Below are 27,718 nucleotides of genomic sequence, written 5' to 3'. Positions count from 1 at the left end.
GGTAACAATGAATTAAACGGGTCATTATTTATTAAGCATCTTCAAGTGTTAAAACAATTTGAAGAGAGATTTTTGCAGTTTACAAAATATCGAGCCAATTGTTTCCTTCTGTATCAATCCTTTTACTGTATTGCAGATTTTGTTCAAGGTAAGACAGAAAAACTAGAGTTAGAAATTTTGGAGCTTAAGAATGATATTTTGCTTAAATCCTTAATATCAGAGGAATTTTGAAATACAGTGGACAGAGAAAAGTTCCCATTTTTTGAAAAAAGCGGCATATAAAATTGAATCATTTTTAGGTTCGACATATTTATGCGAATCATTGTTTTCAAATATGAACTTAATAAAATCAAGATATAGATCTCGACTCACCGATGAGCATCTTTATGATTGTTTGCTAACAGGATTATCGTCATACTCTCCTAATTATGAGGCACTGGCCAATGATATGCAATGCCAAATATCACATTGACATATTGATATTCTATTTTTTTATAAAATGTTTTCTTTGTATTTATGTTTTTTGTTTACTTTGTTTACGTTTTGTAAACACATTTCTCTGTGTGTATGCAATTTGAATAATAGTTTTATTATTTTGAAACATTTTTGTTTATTATTTATTAATAAATTATGAATATAAGAAAATAAATTATGATAAAATGAGAAGTTATGGAAGGAGTTTGTCGATTAAAAATAGGTGGTGCCCGCCACCCTACCGATATTTTAGAATGTGATCTAGAGTACAAAAAGGTTGGGAACCCCTGAATTAGTTGATTGTTTTTCCTTTGTTCGTCGCGGAGGGACTAGCGATGGAGACCGACTCGAATGGGTCGGAATTGCTGTTGGACGATCCAGTGGGTGAACTGAGGGCAACTAACAGTAATGTCACTGGATAACAAGGTATCGCAGATTTTTTCAATCTTGACCCAACAGGGTCTGCCTGTAGTGGTGCCTTCTCCGCAGAGGCCGACGGTAAACATCGACTCTCCGGTAAGTTTTTTACGGCCACCCGCAAGGCCCGAAACAGCGGAAAAACCCAACAGGATTCCGTTGCCTGTATATTTTAGTGTCGTAGTTCAGGAGCCTGCTTTTCGACGCCTGACAAAGCTCGGGTAGCGGAACTTACCAGGCTCCAATTGTTCGACACAGATAATTGGGCGGGGGTTCGCTACGCTGATACCCAAAAACAATATTTGGCGGCCCCGTCTTTCGTTGAGTTGGGACTCAACAATGAGTTACGCCCCCACGATCGTTCATCGCAAACGATACATCTAATGGAGTGTACGATCACAGGCCTCCAAAATGCGATGCTCGCTCAAAAGGAGTGTATTCGCGACGCGTTACAGCAAGTGGTCGACTCTGTCAGCGACCACACCATCGGTACGGCTCTTTTTGAGACGGTCGTAAAGGAGTTCGGGCCCTCTTCGGCACTCAACAAAGTGTCTGAGGACGTCACCCGAATCCTTTGTGGAAAACGGGCAGAGTTGGTTCAGACGAGGCGGAAGAAAATCCTCTCCGGCATAAGAGACACCTTCACCCGAGAGGCTCTTAACAAGACCCCACCTAGCGCCGAACATATCTTCAATAAAGATAAACTGGCGGTGTTCCTAGAAAGAGGTGGGGGTCGTGGGAAGGTCTTCCATCAGAGCACCAAAGTAGTTGACCAGGGCAGGGAGAGTCAACCTATCACTTCGTCAGATGGACACAAGGACACCTTTTGGAGGCAGAAATACACGAGGAAGATACCAGACCAGGTTATGGGTAGCTTGCCGAGAGGCCCACGCCCATCCAACCGATGTTTTCCCAGAGATAGCCGAGGTGGTGCGAGGGGCACTTACCCTAGACGCAGGTGACCGGGTCTCCCTCACCACGTTCAAAGGGGGACGCCTCTAGCATTTCCAGGAAATCTGGCAGGCCAAGGGTGCACCACCAACATTATTAAAAATAATAACGGGAACCCGTATTCCGTTTATAAAGAAACCCCCTCTAATAATGCCTTCCGTGCAATTCCAGAAGGATTTCCAAACGCGACAATCGCCGGAGATCACTTCACAAATCGCGGAACTGAAGAAATTGGGAGTATTAGAATCGGCAGAACCATCTCCGAGCTTCCTCTCAACCCTGTTCCTAGTAAGGAAGCAAGACGGCAGTCAACGACCCGTTTTCAACCTAAAACGCCTAAACGGTTTCCTACAACCAAGGCCGTTCAAACTGTTCCACCATTTCAAGGTCCCAACATTCCTGCAAAGGGACCTACATGTACCTATAGCTATACAACATCGCCGATTTCTTCGGCTAGTTTACCAAGGAGAACCCCTTCAATTTACGTGCCTTCTGTTCGGACTGTCGGCAGCACCAAGACTGTTTGTCTCATTAACAAACTGGTAGCCGAACACCTCCGAGGAAAGGGTATGAGAATCGTTATTTATTTAGACGAGTTTCTGATAGCAAATTAGTCCAGAGAGATTCTTCTGTCGCAACTGACTTAAATGATAGATTTCATGCAGGCACTAGGCTGGATAATCAACAAGAAAAAATCTTGTCTGATTCCAAGCCAACAGCGGAAGTTCTTGGGTATCACGTGGGATACTCACAACAATCGGAAATATCTATCAACAGAGAAGTGCACATCACTTCGTCACCACCTGCAATTGCAAATCCAAAAAGGCAGTTGGTCGCTCAGGCAGGCCCAACGCCTCCTCGGGCGACTCAACTTTGCAACCTTCGTCACTCGACAGGGGAGGTTGCATTGCCGACGTCTACAACGTACGAGCGCTCAATTATCAAGGAGCCACCCTCACAAATCAACATCGATTCCACAACAAGCTCGAGAGGATATCATGTGGTGGATTCGAGCGGTGGGTTCCTCAGGAAAGATTCACAGGGAAACCTACAATCACTTCCTCACCACAGACGCAGCCGATTCAGGCTGGGGAGTGCAGTTAGACGAGTGCCACCTATCAGGTACATGGACAAAACGCCAATCCACGTGGCCCTCCAACCGAAAAGAGCTGTATGCAGTACTCTCAGCCATACAACTCCGGGAGCAAACGCTCAGGGGATCAGAATTACTCCTACAAACCGACAACAAAACAGTGGTGGCCAGGGTAGCCTACATCAACAACGAAGGGGGCACAAAGTCCGCAACCCTACTAAGTCTTTGCCGACAGATCCTGGAAATCGCCAACCAGGCCAGTATACGAGGGTGGGTCAATAAGTCCTTAGAAAAGCCGACAGGTGGCGCGAATTGTACTGTAAGCGGTTTGTTTTCATGCAGCGGCACTACCGATTCAGTATGCTGCGAAGTTTCAATCAGATTGGTCGGGTTGTTGTGTGTTTCTCGTACATTTAAAAAAAAAATTTGCTTGTTTACAAAAATGGAGAAAATTGAGTTTAGAGCTGTTATTAAACATTTTAATATAAAAAGGTTAACAGCAAAGGAAATAAAAAATGAGTTGGATTTAGTTCACGGCATATCTGCTCCTTCACTTGCAACTATTTATAACTGGTTAAATGAATTTAAACGTGGTCGTACATCAACAAAGGATAAACCACGCTCAGGACGTCCTGTAGAGGCGACTACACCAGAAATGATCAATAAAATCCACGATATGGTGTTAAGTGACCGAAGATTAAAGTTGAGTGAGATAATTGAGGTTACAGGGATCTCAAAAGGTAGCGTCATTTCTATTTTACATGACAAATTGGGCATGAAAAATATTTCTGCAAGATGGGTGCCGCGTTTGCTCACAGTCGACAATAAACGCAATAGGGTGGTGGCCTCTAAAGCCCTATTGTCGCTCATGCAACGCAATCCGGATGAATTTTTTCGTCGCTTTGTGACTGTAGATGAAACATGGATACACCACTATACTCCCGAGACGAAAGAACAGTCAAAGCAGTGGATTGCGAAGGCAAACCATGTCCAAAGAAGGCGAAAACCGTAAAATCAGCTAGTAAGGTTATGGCTACTGTATTTTGGGATGCACGTGAAATTATTTTCGTTGACTATTTGGAAAAAGGAAAAACAATAACAGGGGATTATTATGCATCTTTATTGGACCAGCTAAAAAACAAAATTGAAGAAAAACGGCCTCATTTAAACAGGAAAAAAATCCTCTTTCATCAGGACAATGCCCGTGTTCACACATGTTTACGATCAATGGCTAAAATTGAAGAATTGAAGCTCGAATTGGTCGACCACCCACCGTATTCGCCAGATTTATCCCCCAGTGACTTTTTCCTTTTCCCAAACTTAAAAAAATGGCTAAGTGGACAACGTTTTTTTTTCAAATGAAGAAGTCATCGATCGGACAAATGCTTATTTTGAGGACCTTCCGAAAACTTATTTTTCTGACGGTTTAAAAAAATTGAGAAACGTCTAACCAAGTGTATTGAGCTCCAAGGAGATTATGTTGAGAAATAAAAAAAAATACAAAAATAAAAAGTGTTTTAATGCTTTTTTCTAAGAAATTATTGACCCACCCTCGTATCATTGACTGCGCAATACCTTCCAGGAAAATACAACTGCGTGGCAGACCATCTCTCACGCAGCAAAAATATCCCAGAATGACATCTAGTTATGGCGGCTACAGCTCCCCTATTTCAAAGATGGGGACTCCCCGACGTAGACCTGTTCGCGTCCAACACAGCCCATGTTGTCGCAACGTATGTCTCTCGAAATCCGAACGATGCCCTTGCACTGTTCCACGATGCCTTCAGTTGACAGTGGGACTTCAAACTAGCTTGGATATTCCCGCCACCGAATCTAATTCCACAAGTATCGGCACACCTGAACATAGCAAGGGGAAATATTTACTAGTGGCCCCATGGTGGAAGAAGTGTTTTTGGAACGCAGACCTACAGCAGAGATCACTGGAACCCCCCTACCCGATCCCGCACTTGGAGTCATTTCTAGTGGATACGGTGACAAACTATCCACCTCAACAAGACCTATCACTCCAGTTATGGATAATTTTGGGTAAGCAGAGTTAGTTTCTAGCTGGTCGGTAGAGGACAGATCACTTCTCACTTCCGGCTGGCGACCATCCACTTTGAAGACTTATAGACCTGCATGGGACAAATGGAAGACATGGTGCATGGCCAACACGATAAGCTATAATACCCCCGAGCCGATTGAAGTGGCTAGATACCTGGGTCACTTATACAATAAGGAAGGTCTTTCATATAACACTATTCTTGTACATAAGTCAGCCATATCTACCTTTTGCAAACCTATGATCAGTAAAGACATCAGCAGTAACATAGTAGTGCGTCATATGTTAAAAGCCATATCCACTCGCAAGACTAGACCTACAAAACCACCGATTTGGGATCCAAGAATAATCGTGGACTACCTCAAGAAAACAACACCACTAGAATACAACCTATATGAAGTTTCACGCAGAACAGCTATATTATTATTACTCGCATCAGGACGACGGGTTCATGACCTTACCCTACTCAGTGTAGCGGATAATGGCCTAGTCGATAATGGCGACCATATAATTCTATGGCCAGTGTTTGGTTCCAAGACAGACACATCAAGGCACCGCCAATCTGGATGGAAATTCTGCGCTTCCAGTTGCCAAAATATCGATCCAGTATTTTGGCTACGAAAACTTATCTGCATTTCCAATGAGAGAAGAGAAGAGGGTGGTGATATTCCGGCATTATTTATCTCGTCAAGAGGCCCCATAAAACCTGCGACTCGAGCAGTCATCGGAAATTAGGTGAAGTCAGTACTTGCTGATGCAGGGGTACAGGAATCACCAGGCAGTACTCGATCAGCAGTCGCCTCTCTAAATTGGTTAGAGAACTACCCCATAGATGACATCGTGCAGAGAGGTAATTGGCGCCAAGAAGCTACTTTTAAAACATTTTACCAGAGACCGATAGACACACAGACTTCTACAGCGGGGGAACAAAATATCTTATATAGACCTCTCTGTTCAGCCCGGTGCACTGAGCCTAAAAGCAAGGAGATGTTATACTTAATTCTCATGTTAGGTTCATCCACCTTATCTTGCAGGATCTATCTTGCTTTACCAGGTGATAACAAACAGATATCTCAAGGGACTTCAGAGTCAATAGCGAATAATGAAAGGAGTTTTACCTACCATTAAAACTTTTATTATTCTTGTTGACTCTGAAGTCCAGAGAACACCTACCTGGTTTCCTTGAGACATATCAAATTTAATAACCAAAGACAAAGCACGCTACGATAGAAGCGTCAGTCTTGCCAGCCGGCAAAACAAGACGAGCAACCAGAGAGATAAATAATCGAGAAGAAAAGGGGGTAAAAAAGAGTCAGCACAGAAGAACACAAGGCAAAAAATACGATCAACCTCTCAAGGGACTTCAGAGTTAACAAGAAGTTTTAATGGTAGGTAAAACTCCTTTCATTTTTGTTTTGTGAAACAAACTATTTTATGTGATTTCATCTATTTATTTGTGAAATCATTTAATATATGTGAAAACTACTTTCCAAATGTTATTAAAGTTATTTTTTTTTGTGAAATTTGATTATTGCAACGTGCGATTATTTCCCATCCTTTTAATTTTAGTAGGCCGGAAAAGGCTTCGGTCACAAGTCTTTATATTTTCTTTACATGGCAATAAATTTGACATGTCGGCTCTCAGCCAAATAGCCTTAAAAATAGCTGGATTTGGAGTTCGACGTGTAAAGTGTAATGTTAATTATTTAAAATATACAATGGCACCTACGGTATCTATTGTTAAGTTGGAATCAAACGCTGCCAATGCTGAAAAACTTCTCGAGAATTTAAAAAAAGAGGTATGTTGCTGCCATCTTGATAACATATTAATATCTTTCAATATGTAGATTGTATCACTAATGTCACATTCTCATATAACGATAAACATATTAATTAAGCCTTAACGAATTCTTTTTCCAGCTGATAGAACTAAAATCGCTGAAAGCCCAAAGCCGTGCCAAGGTTTTAGAATCTGAAAATGAGTCTTTACGCATCCAAGTTGACAGTGCGATGAAAGAACTCATTAGGTTGGAAACTTTGAATGGTAAAAAACAATTACCATTGCCAAACAGTTCTGTTAAAATGGAGGATAATTCTACTGCATCTAAAGAAGTTTCTAAGGAGTCGGAACCTGTTAAGACCGTGAATAAAACACCTGAGGAAAGGCAACCTAAAGAAGCGAAGCCAAAGAAACAAAAGGCTCCATCTGATAAGCAACCAGTTGAAGCAGAGGCTCCCATCGACGTTGGCCGACTAGATCTTAGGATTGGAAGAATCGTAGAAGTTGCCAAACATCCTGATGCTGACAGCTTGTATGTTGAAAAAGTGGACTGCGGCGAACCTGCCCCCAGAACTATAGTCTCTGGTCTTGTGAACCATATTCCTATAGAAGAAATGCAAAATAGGCTTGTCATGATATTGTGCAATTTAAAACCGGCAAAGGTGAGGGATCGCTGTTTTATATTATTGATGAGAATGTTATTTTATTAGTGATTTTTTTAGCGTCTTAACTTTATTCTTTACCCGAATTTAATTTAGACACTACATTTATTTGGGTCTTTTTACTGGTTCTCCGCCACCTGCCGCTGTCATCTGTCAGTGAGCGCAGTGTTGCCAACCGAACTATAATTATAGTACATTTTGATTCGCGTACTATTCGAAAAGTCACATTTTCGTCCGCGCACTATTAAAAAAGTATAGTACGTCAAAAATACCACAATTAAAAAAATGCAATTTTTTTATAGTACTTATTCCACTTTAATTAATATATTAGGACCGGTTTCGTCCGCCTCAATGGGACATTTTCAACGTTGAAAATGTCCCACTGAGGCGGATGAAACCGGTCCTAATATATTAATTAAAGTGGAATAAGTACTATAAAAAAATTGCGTTTTATTAAATAAAAACAACAATACAATGCAGTTCCACCATGAATTGACAGTTAACAAAATAAAAGAAAAAAAAAATGCTGTCTGCACTTTATGAAAACAGTCTATTTAATTGTGCGAATATTCCCCATTGCTTATTTCATTGATTTTAAAAGTTATCTAGGTAATATTGCGATGTTTAAAGTTCCGTAAAATGTTCGTACTTCAATCACAGCAAATCGTAATAACGTTAAGCGAGGGACGGTGTATAATATAAATAATATAAGATCTCAGTGTGCGATTTTAGTCAATGGACGTGGTTTTGCGTTGTATACCTACTCTAAAAAACTAACGTGACAGTTAATGACGGCGGCCGGTGTTAGCATTTTTCGGTCGTAAGAGGTGTTATAATTAAGCAGGGCTTCGGAATTTCTCGAATTCTCCGTTATGTTTGTGACAAACAAAGTTTTTCATTTTCTCTACACGTCCTATAATTTTGCCGAAATACTATAATGGCTTGGACCGCGTACTATAATTCGATGACAAAAAGATAGCTAAAATTCAAAATGGCGACTGACAGATTACGATGACGGAGAACCAGTAAAAAGCACCATTTATTTTAGCCATTATGGAAGGTTTTTAGAACTTTCTATTACTAAACCAATAATTAATTACCCATGATAAAGTATCTATGTATTACGACTGAATTGTTAATGATTTGGTTCAGGTACCTCTGTATTGAGTGCGCTGCGATGTGCAGTTTTCTTGCCTAGTTTAATTTGACATGTGACATAAAATCATTTCAAACCTTACATAACCTAGAAATAAGCATTTGGAAGATTGCGTTAGGTTAGGATACAATCAGAAAATTAGAAAAACCGCAATAAATACCTACGGTATTTCTGAATTTACAAGTAGAAAGTATAACCACGCAAAAATACCATATTAGTGAGAAAACTAATGACAAGCTATTAACATCCGTTTGCGACAGTCCTGCCTACTCAAACGCAATATTGCAAGTCGAGTGCTTAAAGTCAGACAACGTTATCTACAAAAAAGACAGTTTTTTTTTTTTTTTTAGATAACGTTATTTTACATTTACGGCTACATGATAGTGAAACAACGTTATGTCAATCTTTTCTAATTTCTTATTAAATCGTCAGTAAAGTTTAACGCTAATTACATAAGTTACCCTTGTTTTCATATATTTTTAAAACTATCCCTACAATTTTTGACATCATCATAAGCAAGATAAATGTACAATACACAATAAATTATAAAATATTAACATTAGGTTTTAAATAATCATTTCCCTTGTTAAATTACAAGAATCTAAAATAACGATTTTTGGCTCTCCTGTAAAGTTGCACTTTTGTAGATAGTGTTGTTTGACACTAAGCCCTCGAAGTGTGATAAAGAATAGCCAATATTCTCTTCTAAAATCTAAGACGCTTTCGCGTGCCATCAAAATTACCGGATAGGTTCGCCACCGCTGCCCTCTATAGACTATCTAGTGCTCAGGCGAGTTTATGATCTGCAACACGAAAGAATAAGGAATATTGGGTGCCGTAAAATGCATGGCACCCAATATTAAATTTGTCCTGTCTGTGTTCGACACATTCTCCATACTTGAAAAAACAATTTAGTTGTGAACTGTATAGCCAAATATAGAATAACATGGGTACAAATTAACTAAGTATGTATGTGTATATATGCAATTTTTAATGGTACCTACCTGGTTAAGTAATAACCATTGATTTATTGTTTAGAATAGGTTTTTAGCTAAATTCGGTATCGGCATATTGATGAAGTTTTATACCGCTAAGGTATAGGTGATTCCAAACAAAAGTGAACTCACCTGTATTTTAAACCTCAATGAGCTCACACATGTCTAAAAACTATTTTTTCTATTTATTATCATAAGTGGTAATTGTATAGGATTCATCGAAAAGATATGTTCAATAATTAAGTTATCAAAGAAGTCATGACTCACATTACCAATATGATGAAATAGTTACATCAATTTCTTTTACTAAATAATATCAAGCTTATATAATTACATATGTACTTAGGTACATTCAGTGATTTAGGTTTATTTACTACCTACACATTCGATTACCCAGTATTGAAGATAACAAGTCAAAAATTCGACATTTCGCAATATTGGAATCAAAATACTTGTAAAAATGAGCTCTTGTCGGTTTTGTACAGAAACAACTCGAAAAAAATAATTTCGATACCTTGAGAGCCAAAAAACCCATATGAAATTTTACAAACTTTCAAACAAAACCAGTTTAGTACAGATCAATTTCGAATTGTTTCCATTTAAAACTGGCGATTAACCATATGTTTCAATTTAAAATATATAAATTCTGACAAGTATCCTTTTAAAACTTGTCAAATCTTGTGTATTGTAAAATATTATTAAAACTTAATTATCTCAAAACTACATTTTTTGAGTTGTTACTGTTTAATACTGGGTCATCGTAATATTCAGTGATAAAAATGCAATGTTATAATTTTTTTTATTATAATGATAACTGTTATTTATTTCTTTTCAGATGCGTGGAGTGACATCCGAAGGCATGGTCATGTGTGCTTCATCGAAAGACAAAGTGGAAGTCCTATCACCCCCTGCCGGATCGGAACCCGGTGATTTAGTCCACTGCGATGGCTACCCGAGAGTTCCCGACACTCAACTTAATCCCAAGAAGAAAATATTTGAAACATGCGCCCCCGATCTGTTGACCAACGCCGATAAGGAAGCGTGCTTTAAAGGTGTACCCTTGACGGTTGCGGGCAAAGGAAAAATAGTCTCACAAACGTTGTCCGGTGTTAACGTACGCTGAATATTTTTTGACAACAAAATATGATTTATCATCTGTGTAATCCATGGTGAATCCGTCTTATGAATGATTATTTTGGAATTTTAAAAACCAATCGAAATTATCTATCCTAACCACTTTGGTTAGGTATTGAAGTTCCAATAAATATCTTTGAAAGATTATTTAAAACTAATTCAGTTTATTATACTTAGTATCTACTTCCAAATTCCGATATGTCGACAATACAATATTTGTGGTAAACAGCATTAACCCTTAATTGAAATATACATATTGTGTGAAATTACGCACAGAAGACTTATCTAGTTTTTGTTAATGTCAACTACAATAATACAAAATAGGTATGTGGAAGTAGATGCTTCAGGAATACTTTAAAACTGTGTGCTGTCAAAAGAGCATTGATTCGGACACTAGGTATTAATACTTTCTTTCGCCTTTTCGCGGACAAGGATCATTTCATACCGATAGTCAGCAAGTACATATCAGTACGTTTCTTTTTACTTATATTTTTTCTTTCAATCTTACATTTGTGGACATACTGAAATCTGAGTTCTACTGATTGTTATGGCAGAATGAGCAGTGTTGGAAAGTGTTATTTTGATATACTGGTTTTGCAGGTGAATGCTATCATCCTGGATTCCATGGAGGATAAATCCACCGTTCTCCAACTGTTCCTTATTTTTTTACCAATGTGTGGAGTGGAAAACAAATAAAAAAAATACATAATATAGTGTGTTATTGGTTTTATTAAAATAATATTGTGTGTAATACAAACATTATATTACTTAAATTAGTATGAATGTGAAACATCCGAGATGACGTGAGTAATTAAATATGATAGCGTTATGAAAAATTTATTGATAAATTTGACAATTTTTCATTATCAGCACTGCGTGAAGTGTTACTACTATTTCACATCACAAATACTTTTTTTTATTTGCCGGAGAGTTTATTATAGTGAACGTAAAATTGTTTTAAAACTCTTGAGGCGAAGCGATGGTAAAGTTCTTTTAAAATAATATAAGCACATAATGCGGTGCACGGAGTAGAGCTTCTAAGATTCATCGTCACTTTGATTGCCGCCGGCTTTAGGTTTGGGGCCTCCGGCGCGCTTGGCCATGATGATCTGGTCGATTTTGAGGATGGTGCAGGCGACACCCACAGCGTACTTCAGAGCCCACATCTTGCAGGCAAACAGGTCGTAGATGTTCTTTTCTTTAGTGTCGCAGTAGCCATCTGTTTCTGACTCGATATCGAATCCGGCATTCTTTTTTCCTTCCTGTGGACCAAAAAATTATGTAGTTTGATATATTATTATCATGGAGTAAGATAAGACTTTAAAATTTGTTTGGGAGAGAAATGATTTTATGTACTATGTACACTGTATCATTTATCCAAATTGGCTACTTGAAAGCATTGTATTAATTAAGGTAAATAGCACCATACTTTGAGGTTCAATAGTAATGGATCGAGCAATACTTGGATTTGATTTATAAATTCGATCGAAATTTTTAAAATGTGATCAGCAAAACGATTGCATAATTGTATGAAGTGAAACCATACCTGGTGTGCGCAGTGAAGGTTGCCAACAGCCCGGGTGGCGTTTGCTCCGGAGTTTTCGGAAAGGGCTTTGGGGAAAGCTTCGAGGGCGAGGCCAAACTTCCTTACGGCGTACTGCTCCAGACCGGGGAGTGTGTCCGCATACTTTGTTAACTTCTGTGCCAATTCAATCTCCACTGCGCCAGCGCCGGGTAAAAATCTAACGTCAAATAATATATAAACAGATTACAATATTGTATTGATTTCAATAAGAGAATTTCAGGATTTTCATGTGTATTTACAATACATTCTTTGGCCCCTATTATAGTTCTAAACCCAGGGTTACAATACTTGGTCCAGCCGTGGCGAACCTATGGCACGTGAGTTCAATTTCTGTTCACTATCGCAGGGCACAGACACCACAAACGCCATAAGGAAAAATTCATTTTTTGGAAGGAAACGGCGCAAGTGGAAAACAATGTTCGGAAAAAAAGGTAAAAGCTTTCCAGGTTCCAGATGAACCAACTAGCCATGACTAGTCTCTTATCACAATCCTAAAGAAATGAATGCATACTCAATTAGTGAACATTCATTGTTTTATTGGCCACTGTGGTCCATATAAATTTTAAATTTGTGTTTATCTCAGCACACTGTCCTAAAATTGGCTACATGAATGTTTTCAACAAAAAGATAATAAAAGCAGTAATAAGAAACCAAGCGTCCGTGATGTTCGAGTGCTAACATATCCGCTTTGTAAACTGAGGTTCAAATCCTGGGTCTGCCGAAAGTTCACATGTAGGTTCTCAATCGGTGTTTGGATCCTAAGCCGGCGGGCACATCAAAACTCGTCTCGTCTGCAACGTGTTCAATACGTCAATGTGATGTCATCGTTATTCACAAAACACACGTTACCAAACGGAGTTTCGCAGATTGGTCGAATGCGACTTTTTAGTTTGAAAATAAAAGTCTGGTGCTGCTATCAACGAATCGGGTGGATTTCGGGCTGAGAGCCGAAGACGCCAGAATGCATACACACCCACGAATTGGTCATTCATATACTGATTTGCCGCATCCAAATATCTATATGTTTCGAGAGGTTACGTGCGACCGTAGCGAGGTCTTCATATTATGCAACATCGGATCGACGTTCCTAGAAGATTTGATTTATAGCTGTGCGGCAGACTAGGTAAGTTTAGATGTGAGAGCCGGCTAACAGGTTGAACAAGTTACCAACATCTATTTCTTGCAAAAAAAAAAATCTGTAAAGAAACCGCTTATCAGACGGCCAAGATCCACACCACATTAGGGATGACATTAGAGCTAATGAAAAAAAAGAAGTTCTATGGAGATGCAAGCTGAAATGTAAGAAAGTGGATCTACTGATTAAGTTATTGGCTATATAAAAAACAGATTTTGTACTATTACAGCTTGCTCAAACTATCGTTTCAAATGCTATTGGTAATGGACTAATTTTAGAACCTGCATACCTTCCATCGCGAGCGATTCCCTTGAAGGTGTTGACACCATCATCGATTGCTCGTTCAATGTCATCCATGTAGTTGTCGGTGGCGCCGCGTACCACTATCGTGGCGATTCTGGTCTGTGATCCTTCGAGACGGAAAACTACCGTGGCGGTACCTCCGAACTCTTCAACTGAGATACTGTCGCAGTATCCTAACTCTTGGGCAGTAGGGGGGACTACTCTCGGGAGAACCTTGAAACATAATAAGAATTCATACATGTAGTAGTTGCAGAGAATATTGATGGACTAGCGTGTCTGTTGCTTATTTCTGATAGAGTAAGAAGGAACAAAATGTAATTCCGCTTAGGATCGAACATGTTAATATAACTGTCTCACCAAAATATATACATATCAAAAAGCTGGAGTATCACAAAAACCACCAAAATAGACTGACTAAAACAATGAACTATTCAACTTTCCCAAACGGTGTTAAATCTTGAGGTTCTCGGAGAATCGGATAGTAAGAGAATTGACTGGCGGATAGAGTTAAAAGCGATCCGAGCAGTTTCGTGAGAAGGGTGATCACCGGTAGCATTGAAGGGAAAAAGATGGTTTCAAAGATTCTTAGCCACCTAGGGCCGTCATATGAAAAAGTATTGATAAGATCGTATTGGAAGAAGACTGTTGATACCAAGGTATCATGTGGTATAATGAAGGGACTGAAGCGACAATATCAGTGCAGGATCACACCTAATGACAGATTTTTGGTGATACCTGTATTTTCAGTGATCGCCATGGCATACTCAGTAATGAAGTTTTGTGAAGGTTGTATTTATGTCAAGTTTGAATGTGCTAAATTCACAATTTCGAATGAATATGTAGAAAGGTATTATTAAAATAATGTAAAAATATATATATACAGTAGACTCCCGATTATCCTGGCTAATGGTGGGGAGAGGCGGCATGGATAAAGAAAGAACACAGATAATCCAAACAGCTTTTTCTTTTTAAAATACTACATACTTACATTTCTGAAGCAGACAATTATTTTAATATGTTTAATACTCGTTATTTATTAAGAAAATTTGTGATTTTGGTTTGTTTGCAGAAATCTTTTAATGATTTTCTAATATCAGTTCAAATTTTCCCAAGAGCTACTATATCGTTGTAAATACAGTATCGTGCACGGATAATCGTGAGTTTACTGTATTATACATAATATATTATTTTTAATACTACAACAAGCCATGAGCCCCAATGATAGTAGTGTAGTAAAACAATAGTCTAATTAGTAATAGAAGTGAAACAATCACAAACACCTGGACTTTATAAATATTGACCTCACCGGCTATTGAACCCAGAGCCCCCGGATGAAAGACTAGCGCCTTGGACTATGAGGGTCGCCATATGAAAGAGTAATGCTCACCGTTCCACAGCATGCTTTGCTCAAACGTCTGAGATCGAATTTTGAGTTAAGTCTGACAGCCATCAGCTGGTATCTGTTGATGAAGTGAAGAGCCATGTCGCCAAATTTTCCACCGCACACGATCACCTTAGCACCGGTCTCCGCGATAGCCTTGATTTGGTTCTCCAAAAGTGACTCCTCGCCTCGGCTAAAATTGAGAAGCTCATCTGCGGATTTGATGAGGACTGTTCCTTTGGTTTCCGTCTGAGTGATGTCCACAGGACATGAGAAGAGAGCGATCTTTGCGTTTTTCATGGTAGTGACATCTCCTTCTACCTGCCGCTTGAACACCATTCCTTGGACTACGCTCGACTGGAGTAGTCCCGATCCCAAGATCTGGAAACAGACATCAAATTAGGATTATTACATGTCAATTTTGCAAATTTATTTTATGCTACTGATAGAAATCTTTACTAGCACTGAGAGTGAGATAAAAACGGCTCGTATCAATATAACAAGTGTAAAATAAGTTCTTAATACAGCAGCATAACGCCTTTTGAATGATTCCAAATATATTTTTTTCAGATATATTGTATTCTAGAACCATGGTTTTGGCTGCGATTCTAAAGCACTGTATGCAGTTAACGAATTTAGCGTTTGGGGCGTAAGCACACACCTCAAAGTGGAGGAGGGTATCCGTAGTTCTGTAAATTGCCATAAGACGTCCGCAGTGATAGCATGAGTATTTGCATTTTCAATTAATGCAACCAATCCATGTTCCTCGAGTACACCCCTTTGCTGGGTTACAGCTAACATCATGTGGTCTTTTAACATTAAAGGGTTTCCCACCCCTAATTTAGATTGAGATGAACAATCACAAATGCAATCAACAGTACGTCACACGTACATAATTTATAATCAAACTTCAGAATAGGCTGTCATTTTTTAATACGAGAATAGAATAATATAATTTTTTCATGACAACCAATTCATACATGATAGTACTCTTTCCAGTACGAAACCTGAAGAATATTACATAGTGAGGCCTAGATGAGCGCAAATTAAACGTGGACACTGCAGTTTTCATTTGTAAACGGGTCTTATTGAGCAGACTGAAAAATTTCAAATCTGATTGGCTAATATCTATATAAGTCAAATGGGAATAGGTACCTTACCTTACAAACTCTGACGTTGTCTACATTGAATGTGGTTTTTTCTGGTAAAATCGAAACGCAAGCCTTGGCTATGAGGTCGCACAGAAAGTCTTCCTGGCCATACTGTTTTGACATTATTGAAGCTTTAAGACCCAACTTAACAGCGGCTAGATCTCTGTAGTCCTTGATTTCGTGGCAGACCAACTCTGGTAAGATTTCTAAGCACTTTTCAAGAGCTCGCTCATAACCGTCAGCAATTTCAGACGTGGTGACACCGAGGCGGAGCAGGTCTTCGGCTGCTTCCAATAGAGCTCCGGCCAAAACAATCACGAAGTTTGTCCCGTCGCCCATCTCTGCGTCCTGCATCTGACTCGCTAGGACCATCAGCTTAGCAGCCGGGTGCTCCACGTCCAATTCACGAATGATTGTACCCGCATCACTTGTGACGAACTGCTTGTCAATGTGGTTTATTATCATTTTATTCATCCCATTCGGGCCGTATGCTGAACGAACGCTGTGTGAAAACTGTTTGCAGGCATTGATATTTCTGTAAACTGCCTCTTCCAATCCAGAATACATCTGAAACACAAACGAAATTTAATTCGAAATTCGTCATTCTATAACCTAGTGTCTGTTCATTGTGGCATTGTTTACTTACTCGAGCGCCATCCTTCAGCATTTGAGCCACTCCAGGGGCCTTGGGTACGTGAAGGGCCATGTTTTGGAGATGATTTCTTTATTAATAATTTAATAGAAAAACTTAAAAAGCACGCTGATGTTCCAGTATATTCGAACGCCGGCCCACGAGTTTATTGAAAGATGATGTATCCGTGAAGCTAGACAATACAATCCGACAACCTCTAGATATTAATAAAGAATTGAACCATATGACTCCCAAAAATATTAATTTTATTGTTTTCTAAAGCTTAAATTATTATAGCTCTAGTAAATAAGATACAATAGATCAAAAATGGCACACTGATATAGCAAAATGTAGTATTTTCGACATGAAAATGTGTACTCAAATAAAGAGACTGATAATTTGTTATATGAAGGTTTAGCGGGTTATATGAAAAGTAGTATTTTAGGGAAAATACAAGATTTCATAATACAAATTCAACAGATTTCGACTTTGAATAATTATTGAATATCAAAATTTAAGTTTAATTATTACTATTTAGTTATTTTTATTCCTCAAAACAATCAATGAATGAATATTCTAGAAATAGAGGTGTCTTCTACCACGGTGATATTTTGTTTTTGTGGATTGGTGCGACTGAATCAGCCATTTGTGTTGTCGAACGGGTCATCCGGCGTCCGTCAAAAGCTCAAATCGATCGTAATTATGATTTACTCATTTCGTATGTGATGCAATCTATGTATAAATATTTAGCAAAACATCACAGGCATTGATTTCAGTGTTTGTTTTGTGTCATTACAGCCCTCCGTCGCCGCGAAGGACCTGTGTCCCTCGCCCCACCCAATTTGCTTCCCCGCAGTTTTGAAGATTACCATCCAACATAGGACTATCCGACACCGCCGCAATGGACATGATAGTGTCAACGTTACAGCAGCAGCGCGCTGTAACGGAACAACTGCGAAGAGAAGCGGCGATAAAGCGCATCCCCGTTTCTCAGGCGGTAGCTGACATCGTCAAATTCATCACGGACCATGAGCAGGAGGACTGCCTTCTTGTCGGGTTCACCAGCCAAAAAGTGAACCCCTTCCGCGAAAAGAGCTCCTGCACCGTGCTGTAATCCTAATTATCTACTCGATGTGATCTATGTGTGACTGTTTATAGTTTATTTAAATTAAATACTTATTATGAATGCTGTGTTCTTCAGAATGATTGTTTGATGCTAACGTATATGGCCATGTATATCAAAAACATGTCTATTATTTTACTGTCAGAAAATAAAATATTACATTTATTTTAGATTTATTGTGGTTTTAATCCATATTTACCTGAATTAACCTCACCATATTTATTCATCAATAATAATATAAACCTTGACTGCATAGCTAAGTAGTTTCCTTCCATGGGCCATCATTGGATCGCATCAATAGAAAGGTATCAATACTTTTTTGACAGCCTTGACTCATCATCAGAAAGCCTCCTTCAGATGATCTGATTTGGTCAACCTGACACCCAATCTGAACTGAACTTGACCAAATATGGTGTTGCCATCTGTTGATTTTTGCTACCTTAATGCCCATGCATCATTTTGCCAGACAATTGGGAATTGCGATAGCAGTGTTCACTATAAATTTAAAAGGATATTACTAATGGAAGAAAAAAAAAACTATATACCTATATTATGTTTGGGGCTGTCATTGAAAGAAAAAGTATCGATACATTGTATCAGTATCAAAATGCTTGTTGCAAAATGATTATTTTCAAAAAGTATATCGAGAATAATACCAGTAAATATTGTATCAATACTTTTTGACCACCCTACTTATGTCAGTGGTTTTTAAACTTTATTGTTTCATGGTACATTGTATCAGTATCAAAATGATTTTTTTCAGAAAGTATCTATCGAGAGTAACAATACCAGTAAATATCGTCGGTCGCTATTAAAAAAGTTGGATCTGCAAAATGCTATTTTTCAGTACGAGCAATCAAAGATGTTTCATCAAATATCCTTTGTGACCTAATGCTTGCCATAATGAATAAAAATACGGGTTATAGAAACTTTTTCTAAACGTTTATAAAAACATCCGTCTGTCCGGTGAATATAGCAGCAACTGTCAGATCCGACGCATCTTGCTCACCCACGCCCAGCCAACAATGTCGGTTGGTAAGAACCGACATTGTTATTCGGACACTCTCGGTAGATTGAGTATCTCGAAATTTTTCAAACAAACAAAAAAAACTGATTGTGGTATAAATGTTTAAAGTGTTTAAATAACTTTTACGTAATAATCCGAAAATGACAAAATTTCAGATCTGACTTTTTTAATAGGGACCGACGATATTGTATCAATACTTTTTGACCACCCTAATTATGTCAGTGGTTTTTAAACTTTATTGTTTCATGGCACATTGTATCAGTATCAAAATGATTTTTTTCAGAAAGTATCGAGGGTAACAATACCAGTAAATATTGTATCAATACTTTTTGACCACTCTAATTATGTCGGTGGTTTTTAAACTTTATCGTTTCACGGCTCACTTGGTCTACAAATATTTTCAGTCAGTGGGATGGGTGAGTATACCGTTCACTATGCAGTTTCTCAAATTTTGGAATCAAACTTGGAACAGCTACTCAGATATATACGTAGGCAAAGTGCCATCCCTTACTATTTTTAGTCTCAAGTTTGACAAAGCACCTGCTTTTAGTACATTTTATTCATTCGCTATCTTCAATGGATACACAAAGATTTTTTTAAATCGCTACATACACATACATACAGTTTATTGGTACTGCAACCAAAAAAAATCCCAACTCCCATAGCATACATACTCAAAAGTTGTATTATTTGCATTCATTTAGTTTTCTCACCCGCTTAGCTGCCCCCAAGCAAAGCATGGTTTGTCTAACAACACATAGCAACTACCTAAATTTATTTCAGATCTTAAATCCACTGTAACCTCCCCCATGATATCTTCTTAAAAGTATTTTTCAAACCAATAGGTTGGGAATATATGGGCAGCATCTTGCTGCCTTTGCTGGCAGCAAATGAGCAGCCGATTACAGCTGCTTGTGCTGCCGTGATCCGTAGCAAACGTGTAAGCGGAAGCAGGGGCTTCCGAACGAATCTCGGCTCAGATCCAAAATGCGTGTTGAAGGAGAATCTGTGTTGCTTATGAAAGTGTTATTGCTTGTGCTTTTAATACGTAAAAGAAGATGTAGAAAATCTCGCAGATTCTGGATACATACATCCTATCATGTCTCAAAGGCCTAGACATAGTGAATTTCACACTATGCAACTACTGCAGGACGAAGATAATTTTTTCAATTATTTTAGAATGTCAACTTCGTAGTTTGATGAATTGGTTCAATGTCCCGTTACTATAATATGATTCACATTTTAGATTCCAGATGCACTCATAGTTTTTTATGTCACTTATGAAAGCGGCTATGTCAAAATTATTGTTGTCCATCTTTGCCAAAAACTCTTGACTAATGACAGTGCGCAAAACTAGGGGGTAGATAGTTTGGAGGGGTTGTTGCTATAACGGGCAGCCAGTACTGCCAGTGTATATTTGACATGGCAATTCCGGGCAGCATGTCGTCATGTCGGCATGCGGAAAAGTAGCATTATCCTAAAAACACTGTTCAGAGATATTGGCAGTTGGTTGTGGAGATACCCATTATCTAAAATATTTAATTCTGATGAATAAAGATAGTTTGAGTAACAAAGTTTATTAAACAAAACAACTTTATTGTATAAACCATTATGTTAATGAAAAATATATGGAAAAAAGATTAACGCTGTTTTTCCGTAAAACGTAAAATAATCGTACAACTGATTTTGACAATTTAAGTTAAGTACAATTAAGTTTTTAATTGACTTGAAGTGATGTCTTCATCAGGAGATCCATTTTCAGCATGTATTGGGATAAATTCCAATAATGAAATGCCTTATTAGAACAAATTGATTCAGATGTTATACTCTGAAGAGTAAAAACAAATTAATCGCAATTACAAATGGAAATGACGCGATCGTCTGCAAGCATGAATTGTGTGTATGTTGTGTACGGCATAGATAATATTATGGTGTATGGATAAACAGGCGTGGGTATTTTGCACTGTCTATTGCCACCTATTATGTATTAGAATATCAAATATTAAATATTTGGTGAGTGTTCAAAAATACTTTTTATAAGATGATAGGAATCGTTGGAGGTCACAAACAATGGGGTTTATAATTGTAAACATGCATTAGCACATTGCAATATTAAGATTATTTGGAATTATAACACATCTACTCCCCTCCCCATTGACACCCATACAGTTAGCTGAAAACTTCTTGTCAGCCGAATGCTGACTGTTCTAACCCACATTTGAAATATTTTACAGGAGTGTCATTTGATACAACCTACTTCAGTTATTTATATATTCAAATAGTTCAGTAATTGTAGTACTATTAAAATATGATGCGTACATTTTACCTTTACACATAATAAATAATTGAAACAGGTTGTTTCAAACACCTTATAAAATATTTCAAGTGTGACTAAGAATAGTAAATAATTCTGTTCTGCATTGTGATGCACGGCACTTACTTACTCTAGTTGTAACAGGTATTCATATCCTTTTTTTAATTTTCCGGATGACCTGCTTACACCCACGATAATTCATTGTTTATACAACCAATATTTGTTTCGAGATAAACCTCATCTTATACAAACAAGCCTGAATTTTAACATACATAACTTAATTAATTTACACTAAAACAATATTTTTCATGGTGATAAAATCATATTGCAGTGGCGATGGGTGCCTGTTAAAATAAGTTAGTTAAAAGTCCTAGGATACCATGGGACTTGAATTTGAATTTTGTTTTATCTTCAGTATTTTACTTTTATTACTCTGTGGAGGCCCATATATGATCCTATTAGGATAGGACATGGTCGGAATATCATATATTATATTTATTTTGATGACAATTAAAAAGACAACATGCACCATAAATTATAGTACCCACAACATAGCTTGTCACTTCGAAAACACAAATACCATTGTCGCTTTTCTCCGCGAATTGTTCGACATAACAGTAATGGATGTCAAAATTAGGATATTATATTATTTAAAAGGACATTTAATAATTATAAATCGCTCAGTATGAAGTCTTCGCCCTTGTCATATTGCAACTAAAATCAGTGGACAGCCCCAAGATATTATGCTAAACAGTGAACGCAAAATTAATGGGAACTGGCTTACCCTACTGGGTGTTGTACAACAGGCTACGGACATGTGGAAACATATTGGATAAGTTCTAATGGATTTAAATGAATCCTATACGTTTCCATTGAAGAAGACATCAATTAATACTCTCTGAATCAATTGAAAATTTCTGCCAAGATATCATTGTTTGCTAAAGAATACTACCGGCCAGTGCTTTTATTTATGTGAATGTAAACAGTTCATTAATCATAAGATTACCTTGCCAGAACTTCCTCCAACACCTGTTGTAAATGGCCACCTGTTGACTGAAAAATTCATTACCTAATAGGATACATTGGGGTGTATTTTTCTTACATTGTTTATGTTTGTTTCAAAGATTGTACTAATATTCTAAACATAATCAGTTTATTTTTGATATATTTTAAGTCGTGGAGGCCCATAAATGCTCCGCTTGAGAGTGAAAATGGTAATTTGTAAGAGTTCAAAAATTTCTTTCCTTTTTTTTAAGCTTTTCTGGGAAAAACAAATTCATTTATCTTGTAAGGGTAAAAGGTGAGGCTTTTTTTGTGACAGATTTTTTTCATTTCAAGTCAAGCGTTTTCTTTTGGCAGCATTGAAAAGAAACCTTCAGTTTTACAATTTACCTATTGAGTCAGCTATTAATTTATTAAAATACTATAGACATTTTTAACCGTAACCCATCATTCCTATTAATATTTTCAGGGTTTCTATGGATTTCAATGGCCTCCTTTATCAATTAAGAGAAATATTCCTCATTTCTGTATCTTGCTGTCTTACAATTATGTAATTGCTAAATGAAGATATTAGCAGTTAAAATTTTGTTAGTAATTTGCCGACAAAATGGCAAAAAAATTGCAGGTTAAAAATATACAAAATTGTGTGATGTCATTTACGTACGACCTCCTTAAGACGAGTCTATTCAAGATCAGGAGAGATAGGAAAATGGGAATAGAAACACATCGATGGTTAGTGATTCTATGAGAATAAAAAGATATTTTGTGCATTTTTTTTGTTGATTTATTCGATTACAAACAGATAACATAAACGTGTTACAGTAAAATTCAGCAGTATCTTTTAGAGTGCGACACTGTTGTGAGATATCATTGTTTTTTTAATGTTGCCAGTGAACAAAAAAGTGACGTGGTATATGATAATCAATTCCATGTGATGTGAAGTAGGAAAGTATTTTTATTGCATTGATGAATTAAAATTTCACAATATTTGAGTGTATAAATATTGAGATTTATTCTAATTTTCTTAATAAAATGACAGATTTATAAACTAGTGGTTTACTTACAGGGTTTTTTTTTTATGATAATCATTCTATGAATGTATAAATAGCATAAGAATGTTGTATTACTTGGTGTCAAATCTTCGTAATAATTTAAATCCTTACAGAGTAATGTTACTTATTATAACAGTAATTATTACTTAGTGAGATGATTTCATGGGATGTGGGGCGTACGCGCGTTAAATGGGAGGTGAATTTTGAATTTAAATTTCCTTACCGAGAACTTCAAACCCAATAAGGTTCTAGAAGCTTCTACAAGCGAGTAGATACTTCCAAAATACTCATTAAACAGTAGCTGTCATGTGCCGCATGCTTTCGCAAAATGATGTGATTCTACAGTAAGCTTTCGAGATGTTATTAATATTCGTTATAAAACCAAATGATAAACTACAGAGTGCTAAAATACGCGTTATATTTACGACAAACTAAAATTATAACTCACATCTCCAGACACTGAGAATTAATTATATCGTTACCTCAATACTACAACTAGATGACTCTGATTTCGTCATTGTTGGGAAATGAAATTTATACTTTACTTGATTAACATAAATCTAGACTATTATTATTATTTAAAATAAAAATGGGAAATTGTGCTTAATTGGGAACAATTAAATAATGATCAATTATATGAAAAAATATTGTAGATATATTGTTTTATTTATTTAATGCATTTATGGTTTTAAAGTTATCAAATAGTTTCAAACACAAAATTAATACAGTTCCCATTAACTTCTGACTTCCTAGTTTTATCATATACATATTCAATAGCTATCTCAAAAACAGTGAAAATCAAGTTATCTAGTTTTAGTATTGAGGTGACGATATATTTAATGAATTATTTTTCTTCAATGGCGCTCAGCGGGAATGGTTGGTACATGCAGTCCAGAAGCGATCTGATACTGTGACAATCTTATACCTTGCACCAATGCTATGCACTGTAAGTCAAGATGTGCCAAACCAAGGGAAATGTTATGTCCTTGTGCTTACCCTATGCTGGAGCATGATAAGAGTAAAGTAGGTACAGAGTTATTGATAATGAAGATGTGAATTTCAATTAAAATTAATCACAGTATACATTAGAAATACTGAAAAATAAATATACAAAGCTCAAATTTTCACCAAACAGGACAATTATAATACAATAAATATATTATTTTGTATTCGACCATGTCCGATCCTAATAGGATCAATGGGGCTCCACAGAGTAGAAATTTGTATTAACAGATTTTGTTTTTTACGAGAAATGGATGTCGGCCACTTGCTCAACCTATTAGGTCCATACCCTGACTCACACACAGATTGAAAAACAATATGTGTACTTGCCAGACCCAGGATTCGAACCTGGGAACCACGGCGTGATAGTCCAATGCTTAAGCCGTGCGGCCAACGTTTTAAGATCACTTAAAAAATACCTACAAATAATTATTGATTGAATTATTTGTACAATCAGCAGTTTGGTGGAAATTTGGCAAAGAAAAATTATGAATAGTAGGATCATTTTTAAATATTTAAGAGGGATGAAAGGTCTCATAATGTTTGATGCAATAATTTCATAATATCCCAATATATTTAGGGACTATGGTGTCACAAACTTTCAGCAACAATTTACCGAATATTACAGAATGATTTACATACCTACATTGTTATGATGAATTTATTTGGTACGCATGAATGATATTATACAAGGTCATAAGTCATGATGTGGTAAGCAAAAAAGACCTTTTGGACAAAAACATGTCTTTTAATTGTCATTTTTTGTTAGCACATATCGTAGGTAATTTTCTACAAACACGTATCTCAAAAAACACAACTTTTCAGGGGAGGCAAATAACAACTTTATTCTCTCAGTTCTTAATTCAGAAATAAATTTTCTTCTATGAAATATCCATTTAGAATAGTTACACATATTTTTATGAAAAAAATGTTATGTTTCGTCTATACGCACTATACTTTCGACCGATCAGTCATATTTCTGAGATACGGGATTGCGTTGCAACTTTACTGTGAGTCATTCGACAATATTACTGCAGTAAACACGTATCTTGACTTACGAGAAATTGCTTCAGTATAATCAATCATCTGTCGAGTTCAGTATTCTGTATACTTACAAACACGTAACTCAAGATACGGGTTTATAATATTTATAAAAGTCTTTTATTGTGATACGAGTTCTTTTTTATTGCTTAAATCTATCATGTTATAATGTATGTTTTGAGATACGTGTTAGTGGAATATGTGCGTATTCAAATTCTGAATTCATTGCATCAAATAACTCAAAACTGACAAAAATTGAGATACGTGTTTGTAGAAAATTAAGCACGATATAGCCTTGTATTACTATATTCAATTTTAAGATATGTATATGATGACAATATTGTTATAACGGTATTTCGATTAGGAATTGAACACATTTAACAAATTGAGCATATTTGATTCGATATCTGAGGCCAATACAATTTTCTATGTTAGGTATATATTGTCAATTTAAAATTTAGTATTAATTTGAATAAATCTAATTCTGAAGTCGTTGATTCAATTGGTACACCATAGTCTAAAGAAATCATTACATGATTCTTAAATTAAGTGATTGATAAAATGAAATAAAGTGTCAGATTAAATATCATGCTGTGCAGGTGTTGTTACTTCTATGCAAACTAGAAGCAATAATAGACACTGATAACGTAAGAGTAATTTAAAAAAAATATAATGTAATGTCAAAAATAAATGTTTTTCTAATACAAAGAAAGCCTTTGAAATGGTCAAAAACGATTCCCTCTATGTCCTACTCACACATCTTATGACAAGCAGAATGAAATAAATGTAAAAATAACAGCTAACATAAGCGCACGTCATCTATACGTACAGATGTATTTTATTTGATACGACTACGCTTAAACTGAATAAAAATGGCAAAATAGTCATCGGCTATTCGTTTGATGCGAGAAGCACAATATAAACCTTTATTGTCGTAGGTATATAGAATGTTATAACCTATGTCTGCATCTTAAAACAGTGACTTAAATTATGTAGACAGACCTCCGTTATTGAAAATGGACTTAATTAAAAAATCCACGTGTGTTCGTTGTAACAAGTCACATGAATCGTTGTTCTATCTTGTAAACCTCATAAATCCAACAGTTTTTTTTTCTGAAAACCGTTTAAGTTTCGTTACGAATAGAATTTCGAAAATATAAAAATGAAAAAAAAACCTTCTACATTAAAAATGATAATAATTAGATTATAATCAGACGGCATGCGGTTTAAGTGTCATGGGTCCCAGGTTTGAATCATAGGTCTGGCAGGTACACATATTGTTTTTCAATTTGTGTATGAACCTAATAGGTTGAGCAAGTGCCTGACATCCATTTCTCGTAAAAACTAAATCTGTTAATACAAACCTCCACCCCGTGGAGGCCCATATTATGATCTTATTGACATGTGTTGAGGGTGCAACACAGAAGTAGATATTCAATAAGAATTATATTTTTGAACAAAATAGGATTTCGATTCTAATTGATTTGAATTTTGTACTATTGTTTGAGAATTTTTTTGCAACCTGAGTTTCCTTTTTTGGCATGTCAAGCACTAATCAATGACAAATGCACACTGATACAAAATACAGTCAACACTCGTTTATGTAATAAATAATACCTACAATTAAAAAAATGTGAAAATATTGTTACTACTAACTAAAAATGCTCACTTGTAAATACTAAAATAGAATAGTGTAAAACTTAAATCAATTAGAATTTAAATTCGAATTCCATCAAGTATCAATTCATCAGTCGATGGTATTAATTTTATAAATCTTCTTGTTAATGTGGCATCTTCTAGCGGAGGTCGGCCACTATCAAGGCAATCTTAGCTTTGTCATTTGCTACCTGGAACAGTTCAGTGGAGCTTCACTCGTATCAATCACGGAAGTTTTTAAACCACGAAATGCGGCATCGTTCTCTGCTACGCTTACCATTGATCTTTCCTTGATGACAATTTAGGGAATGCTGTACTTTTGTCCTCTCATAATGTGGCCGAGGAACTGTAGTTTCCTGGTGTTAATACTACGCAGAACTTCTCGGTACTTTCCTATTTGATTGAAAACGTCAACATTTGTCACCTGGTTAGTTAAAGGAATTTTGAGGATGCATCTATACAGCCACATTTCGAAAGCTTCTACTCTCCGTGACATCTCTTGGTTTATTCAATACCATATCGTCTCTGTTCTGGCAGAACACACTAACTGGAGAATACTAGTTTTGAGTAATTTGACTTTGAAGTTGTTAA

The 27,718-nt window shown here is 36.7% G+C and overlaps 3 protein-coding genes across 4 annotated transcripts; 2 read left to right on the top strand and 1 right to left on the bottom strand.

The window, feature by feature from the left end:
- Positions 1 to 6,604: 6,604 nt before the first annotated feature.
- On the top strand, positions 6,605 to 11,574 carry AIMP1 (aaRS-interacting multifunctional protein 1). The gene is made up of 3 exons (XM_085941908.1): positions 6,605 to 6,796; positions 6,918 to 7,439; positions 10,426 to 11,574. Exons 1-3 carry the CDS (start codon positions 6,629 to 6,631, stop codon positions 10,711 to 10,713), a joined length of 978 nt encoding a protein of 325 aa, XP_085798034.1. The 5' UTR covers positions 6,605 to 6,628; the 3' UTR covers positions 10,714 to 11,574.
- On the bottom strand, positions 11,436 to 17,097 carry CCT8 (chaperonin containing TCP1 subunit 8). Its single transcript, XM_085941904.1, has 6 exons — positions 16,926 to 17,097; positions 16,289 to 16,846; positions 15,135 to 15,509; positions 13,734 to 13,960; positions 12,271 to 12,466; positions 11,436 to 11,986 (listed from the first exon to the last, which is right to left on the bottom strand). The coding sequence occupies exons 1-6, from the start codon at positions 16,983 to 16,985 to the stop codon at positions 11,762 to 11,764; spliced, it is 1,641 nt and encodes a 546-aa protein (XP_085798030.1). The 5' UTR covers positions 16,986 to 17,097; the 3' UTR covers positions 11,436 to 11,761.
- A 448-nt stretch (positions 17,098 to 17,545) lies between these two features.
- Ggamma1 (guanine nucleotide-binding protein subunit gamma-1) lies at positions 17,546 to 18,205 on the top strand. 2 transcript variants are annotated; one of them, XM_085941767.1, is made up of 2 exons: positions 17,546 to 17,606; positions 17,709 to 18,205. In XM_085941767.1, the coding sequence occupies exon 2, from the start codon at positions 17,812 to 17,814 to the stop codon at positions 18,022 to 18,024; it is 213 nt and encodes a 70-aa protein (XP_085797893.1). In that variant the 5' UTR covers positions 17,546 to 17,606; positions 17,709 to 17,811; the 3' UTR covers positions 18,025 to 18,205. The 2 variants fall into 2 exon arrangements, with proteins under 2 accessions (XP_085797893.1, XP_085797894.1); XM_085941768.1 differs by having other exon boundaries at positions 17,687 to 18,205.
- Positions 18,206 to 27,718: the final 9,513 nt, after the last annotated feature.

The sequence above is a fragment of the Rhyacophila brunnea genome, unplaced genomic scaffold, assembly GCF_057557595.1.
Source record: "Rhyacophila brunnea isolate RB1 unplaced genomic scaffold, BYU_Rbru_1.0 scaffold_14, whole genome shotgun sequence".
NCBI lineage: Eukaryota > Metazoa > Arthropoda > Insecta > Trichoptera > Rhyacophilidae > Rhyacophila > Rhyacophila brunnea.
This window is presented reverse-complemented; position numbering and strand designations above follow the sequence as displayed.

Excerpts from the sequence above, each read along its gene's own strand:
- AIMP1 (XM_085941908.1), top strand. The coding sequence starts at position 6,629 with ATGTCGGCTCTCAGCCAAATAGCCTTAAAAATAGCTGGATTTGGAGTT. Across the intron at positions 6,797-6,917 it reads TCGAGAATTTAAAAAAAGAG|CTGATAGAACTAAAATCGCT; the intron begins GTATGTTGCTGC and ends TTCTTTTTCCAG. Across the intron at positions 7,440-10,425 it reads GCAATTTAAAACCGGCAAAG|ATGCGTGGAGTGACATCCGA; the intron begins GTGAGGGATCGC and ends ATTTCTTTTCAG.
- CCT8 (XM_085941904.1), bottom strand. The coding sequence starts at position 16,985 with ATGGCCCTTCACGTACCCAAGGCCCCTGGAGTGGCTCAAATGCTGAAG. Across the intron at positions 16,847-16,925 it reads TGCTGAAGGATGGCGCTCGA|ATGTATTCTGGATTGGAAGA; the intron begins GTAAGTAAACAA and ends TTTGTGTTTCAG. Across the intron at positions 15,510-16,288 it reads ACAACGTCAGAGTTTGTAAG|ATCTTGGGATCGGGACTACT; the intron begins GTAAGGTACCTA and ends GTCTGTTTCCAG.
- Ggamma1 (XM_085941767.1), top strand. The coding sequence starts at position 17,812 with ATGGACATGATAGTGTCAACGTTACAGCAGCAGCGCGCTGTAACGGAA.